This window comes from Fulmarus glacialis, unplaced genomic scaffold (assembly GCF_000690835.1).
Source record: "Fulmarus glacialis isolate BGI_N327 unplaced genomic scaffold, ASM69083v1 scaffold44984, whole genome shotgun sequence".
NCBI classification, from domain to species: Eukaryota; Metazoa; Chordata; class Aves; order Procellariiformes; family Procellariidae; genus Fulmarus; species Fulmarus glacialis.
Genome location: NW_009210746.1, coordinates 625 through 6,980, shown reverse-complemented (window position 1 = coordinate 6,980; position 6,356 = coordinate 625). Strand labels below are relative to the sequence as shown.

Here is a 6,356-nt window from a genome sequence, read left to right as displayed (position 1 = left end):
GTCAGACCTGTTCTGCCAGTCAGAAACCCACTGCTATTAGCACAGCAGACTATTGGATACGTGTGTGTGTGGTGACACCCTTCCCTAAGGACATCCTTCAAGGAAGTGTATGGAAGGCAGTGCGTACTAGGAAACCTTGTCAGCACAGCTGCTTGCCACTAAGCCTTGCAACCAGGAAGCCGGGATTAGATTCACTGAACAACATGTTCTTGAGCTTGTCCCAACAGTTCTGTTTTAGGTTCCTATCCTAGTCTGCGTGTATCTCCCTTGACCAAAAAACCTCTGTGGAGAACTGTATGTAGCTTGGTAATTTCAATTTCTCAAGACCAGTACTCAACTCAAATCTGGAATTGTGCTCTTCAGCCTGTTTTGGAGGTGGAGAAGGAAACCAATCCAACTTTTCAAGTGTGACACTTTGCAGATGTAAGGGATTTTTTTCCTCCTGTAACATAAAAGCAGCCCTTATAGCACCCACACAACAGCAACAAAGACATCTACTTACCCTTCCACATCATGAAATCCAACAACAAAATAATGTTCACTTGTCTTACAAAATTAGGCAGTGCCTGTAGTGCCTCTCTCTCCTCCTTTTCTCATTTAATGCACATTGACTAATAATCTCCAGGGCTGTATCAACACCTTCTTTTGTCTTGGCTGAACACTCCAGGTAAGCATATGCCCCAATGCTGGCAGCTAAAGCTTTTCCTTCTGTAGTGTTAATTGGCTCGTTGCCTGGAGTAGTTAGTTTCTTCTTAATACCTTCATCACTCCTTAGTTCTGTCTTGGTAGCCACCAGAATAATAGGTACTGTGGGGCAGAATAGTTTGATTTCTGGAACCCAAAAATCAAGGATGTTTTGCTGTGAGTCAGGCCTGTCCACAAAGAAGCACATTAAAATAACGTCGGTGTCCTTGTAGAACACTGAACGAAGATTTTGGTAACTGAATTCATTCTTCCCTGCCACATCGAAGAGAAATAGTTTCAACTCCTTCCTGTCTGCTTCTGTGTCAGTGGTGTAAATGTCAAACAGAGTTGGCTCGTAGGACTTGGGATGCTGTTCGTGACGCAGAGCAAAGAGGAGGCAGGTCTTACCACAGCAGTCATCTCCAACTACAGTTAGCTTTCTCCTAAGAGCAGCCATCCCCTGAAAACCAAGATGATGTACAAAATGGATTATTCCCATGCTGGCCTTTTTTTTTTTTAGGTTTTGTGGAGGGCAGAAGGAGAAGAGGAGAGAAATCCCATTATTTCGGAATTCTTCCACTTACCTCCTTTTTTTCCTCAATACTCCTGTCTTACCTTCATTCCCTATTTTTTCCCCCTTTTAATTTCTCTGGTATCAAAATCCTTTGAAATTGTGAGTGCCTTGCTCTTGACTATTATTATAGATCAAAACATGAAGGTATAAACCAAGTCTGGATGTGACCAAGATTCCTGCAGTGCCCTGTATTTCTGTATTATCATCTCAGACATTGTTTATGATCAGTGTTCAGTCCAAAACAGATTTCATTTTCTAGACTGAATGACTTAATTTTGTGAGTGAGATGGAGTATAAAACACTGTACTGAACAACTATCCAAATTGGTTTTATCGACTACATTTTTCCTGCCATGGTCTGCTAGCAGAATTCTACCAATGGCGACAGCTATCCTGTGTAAGTCCATGCTGCTTTTGCTCATAGATCTGTTGTTATGTGGGAGTTAAGAAAGTGTTCTCAGTCTTCATATTTATATGAGATAGAAGTTTGTTAGACTTACAGGATAGTAATTCCCAGCATCAACCTTCGTCTCTTTCTTATGTTCAGTATTAGATTGGTTTCTTCTAATACTGTTGCTGCCTCAGCTTCCTTAGGTCACTGGTTTCCCTGCAGAGAGAACTTACCACCACTCTTCAAAGACTATCATGATCACAACAGTATTTAAAGGAATAGGTCGATGTTTCTTAATATAGCTAACCAATCTACAAAGAGAACCTCATGACATAATTGTTTTTTAAAGAAACCTACTTTACTGGCAATAAAGTGGAAGTTGTGCAATTCATTAACAAATCACAGCATGTTTACTTTAGAAATTTCCTTGTTCCTATTGCAAAAGACTCATCCTGAGTGAGCATTTCAGTATTGAGTGTGCCAAACTACTTTTGTGTGTGGGGCTGACACTACTAGAGTGTCAGCAGACCTGCCAGACAGACCCTCAAGACACCCCTTTCCAGATCTGCTGAGGTATCATAGAGAAATGAATTTCAGAATCAAAGATGGATGAGGTGGGAAGGGATTATCTAGTCCACCCTGCCCTGCTCAGAGCAGGATCAACTACAGCAGGCTGCTCAGGACTGTGTCCAGTTGGGTTTTGAATATCTCCAAGGATGGAGACTCCACAGCCTCTCTGGGCAGCCTTTTCCAGTGTTTGATCATCTTCAGAGTAGTGAAATGAAGTCTATCAACTGGAGAGTCTAAAGAGAAAGAACTGTCCAGTATTAAGGATACGATCTTGAACTCCAGAGATGAAGACTGAATTCCCTGCTATCTTGCTGGCATAGGACAAGTCATTTCTACTCTCTCTGTCTCAGTTTTCCTGGTAGACAAAGACTGCAAGGTGTCTGCAACCACTAAAAACTGAGAACAAAGGAATTAATTCGGTCTCTCTGCAGAGAGAACTGTTTCCAAAGGCATTATTGGTGATGCAGAAACGTAACTGCTGATTAGTATAGTTATGTAGTCAGCCCATTTATTTCATACAGCTACAGAAGAGTTCTTCAACTGAGATGAGGGATTTTAGATCTAATAATTTTAGCCTAAGGATGAGGAACTTGTTTTTGTTTAATTTGAAGTCAGCTGGAGACCTGAGGCCACTTTAGTTTCCTGTGGTGGTCTAATTTTACTCTGCCAGACCACATTTCCTGAGTCCTATTCAAGTATGAATCTGATAGTCTTGCCATAGGAACTTGACAAAATTAAAGTCATCAGCTTCTGACTTGCCCCGCTTCTTCCTTGGAAGAGCAATGCCAGTGGGTCTCATACAGCTCTAGGATCATGAAGGCATTTCTTGTTTTGGATGATGTGCTTTCACCTGTACTGTACTTAGCCTAAACCTCTGTATGAAAATACACAGGTCTTTTTCACCTTCTCTTTTTCAGCCTTGGCATTCCAGCTTCTAGGTAGATCAGTCTGGTCTCTCTGCCGAGAGCAGTTATCACAAGGGGATCTGAGAGTTAAATTCTGTTTTTCTTCAGGGACACTGGAAAGCAATGGACCTGCTGTGACACACAACAAGTGGTCTGGTTCCTGTATATGCCACAAACTCTTAGCAGCTTAGAAAGACAGATACTTACCATTTCTGCCTGTCCTCCCACATCTACTCAGAGCTTTTTCGCACTAGCCTGTAAGCTGATCGTATTTAGCTAGCTCTTGCTTTCCTTACTTCACTGAGAAGCTTTGCCTGCATGAAGACTGCAGGATGCTTGTTGCTAGCGTTACAGTACAAGTCGGCGTGCAGGACTCAGTATGCCATTACTGGCACATACGGCTCCCTCAGCATGTTATGCCACAGCAGGCAATGTACTTACTTGCCTACTTATTGACAAAAAGGAGAAAGATTACCTTCCCCACTGAGCTTTCACGCTTTTGGTACAGATTTATGCTTGAACACAAATTATCTGAGTTACAGACATGCCCTTTAGAAAATCTGTTTAGCAAAAAGAGCAGGGGGCGAATATAATCTGGAAACAATCTCTAGTAATTGACTGGAATTGCCTTCTCGGCAACAAAAAATGCCAACTGAATTAAATCAAGTAAAAAACAAAAGGCTGAGTTTTAATCTCAAAACCACCAGCACAAGCAATGAAAGCAAAGAAGTGGTGTCTTCTTTCTCCTACTTCATACTTTCTTCATCAATCATACAGATATATGTGGTGCAGCAGAACTAATGCTATGCTTAGAGAGTGCATATTTAGGGATTACTGGAAGTGAAGTTTCAGCTTGCTTAAAGAAGTATAGTTTAGCATATCATGCAAATTTGATCAGAAAATGTAAAAATTACGACATAAAGTTCAAATTCAGCCCTAAAATATGTGAGGTGGCTACACTCCCTGGTGCCTTCCAGACCACGCCCGTGCTCGACTACAGAATCGGTCCTGTACAAAATTCCCTCAGGAGAGGAAAAAGCCACCTCTTTTCATTATTTTCTTTCCAGGTTTTCCACCTCTGCTCTCAGTCACCACCCCAAGAAGGAAGCCTAAGCACTTCCACAGATTATTACCCACTGTGCTCATTTACAGTACCGCTGCAGTTCCTCTTTCTGCTGCACTCACAGCACTGCCATGCTGGTCAGATTCCCATTTTCCCTGATGCATCGATCCAAGCAAGAAGGGAAAAGCATTCCTGTGTACAGCTCTACTCCTGATTTCCACTGTTATTGAAACTGGCTCACTTCATGCTTTCCTGTATGAGCTGAAGAAAGAATGCTGAAGAGAAGCAAATATATATAACTGAAAAGATAATATAAACTAAGGGCCTATTCACTTCCACTTAGACAGCTCAGGGCAGGTACCACATAGTGCACTGATATTTATGGGCTAAATCCACTGCAGGAGAAAGGTGCTATGTAGCAAATTTACATTAAGTATGAAACCCAGGCCATGATCAAGTCCCAGGTATTACACATTTAAGTATAAATATATGATAGCCACAGTGACTTAGATGTTCCCTACAGAGTCTATCGCTGCAGTGTACCCTAGGACAGTGAAACGAGTGTGATCTCAGCCTAAGTCACAGGGCTGGGTCTTCTGATATAAAACCTCTGAAAAAAAATATGAAGCATTTGAAACCCTAGGTCAAGGAATTACATAGACTTCACTGCAGTCTTTCTTGCAAGGTGAGAGTTGAAACATCAGGCCCTTTGCCTTCAGCGTAACTGTGTAGAAGACTATAGATGCAAGACTTCACTAGAAAATTAAGCAGTTACGGCTCAGACCATAAGTGGGTGCTGCAACTATACCTGTGCTGTTCAATTACAAGAAGAGCCCTTGCTATGGGTTTGACCTGGGTTAGTTGGACCTTTGCAGAGTATTTCCTTAGCAGTTTGGAAGTTGGGACCAGTAGATAGTTTGGATGAGGCCACCCTGCTTCGAAGTCTAAAAGAGTTAGAGTATGAATGCGGGCCACTTAGTTTGCTTTCTCTATGCCGAGGATAATTGCTAGCAGCACTCTGGGTGAACAACAGAGCTGTGTGCTTTGAAATGAATAAGCTGCATATTTCCCTACCTTTCAAGGCACAGCACAGATGAGATAATTGCTCATTCGGATGATTCTTTTTTCTATTTAATGAAGTGTTTTGCCCATGAAAAGACAAAACCAAATATCCAGGCATGATTCTTCACGCCACCCAAAAGTCAAATAAAAACGGATTCAAAAGCATATTTAATCAGCACCTCTCACGATCTATAAAGTACTTGCAGCTTTTCCTGCTGCCACCCCCAGAGCTGGAGCTTTCCAGCCTTGGGGCCGCAAGGAACGCGGGCATCCACGCCGGCAGGATCGCCACAAGGTGGCTCTGAACTCCAGCGAAAAATCCACCATCAGTTTAGTATCGCTGAAGAGCTTCAAGAGACTGACAACAGCAAATGTATTTAGAAGACTTGCATTATACAGCAGATTAACTCTAAATGCCTATCAGAATGGTTCTACATGCTTGTGAATATACTTATAGAGAAAATAGCTACAAGCCGACAATGCTCCATCCACCAGAAGGACATGCCAGCATGGCGAAGACTTCCACATAGGTAAGTTTTGTTTCATAAAGAATTTAAAACTGTGAGCAGTGACAACAGATGTAAAGGGACAATGCAAATCAGAAATTTAACCTGTTAAAAGGTCACAGGAACTGGAGAACACTGATGCCTATGACTACATTTTATTTCTGGGTTTTTTCAAACATCAGTTTGAATTTATTATGTTAACTTCATGTAAAATATGCTGTACAAACTACGTAAGATCAAGGTACAAATCCAACCACCACCATCCAGGGACATGCTCTTTTGACAGGGAGAAATGGGAATTAGAAAAATCTCACAGAAGATGAGTAATATTTCAAAGTCTAGGATTAAGTGAACCGTAATTAAACCATTTGCCCTATTGACACACACTTCTGTAACAGTCCACTGCAAGTAACTCATCAGGAAATTTGATATACTCAGTGGTGCATTTGGTCTTCAAGTGGATATTTTTAAATACAATTTTTAATAACAATCACATTGTTCAAATCACTCATTTTTGTTCTATTCACTAATGCCAGTGCTGGCTAGTAAAACAGGACATTTTGGATCCAACCCTGACAGGCAGTAGCCAGAGGACGTCGTTT

The 6,356-nt window shown here is 41.6% G+C and overlaps 1 protein-coding gene across 1 annotated transcript; it reads right to left on the bottom strand.

The window, feature by feature from the left end:
• Nucleotides 1–547: 547 nt before the first annotated feature.
• Nucleotides 548–1,141, bottom strand: LOC104076417 (ras-like GTP-binding protein RHO). Its single transcript, XM_009577274.1, has one exon. It carries the CDS (start codon nucleotides 1,139–1,141, stop codon nucleotides 548–550), a length of 594 nt encoding a protein of 197 aa, XP_009575569.1.
• Nucleotides 1,142–6,356: the final 5,215 nt, after the last annotated feature.

Excerpts from the sequence above, each read along its gene's own strand:
- LOC104076417 (XM_009577274.1), bottom strand. The coding sequence starts at position 1,141 with ATGGCTGCTCTTAGGAGAAAGCTAACTGTAGTTGGAGATGACTGCTGT.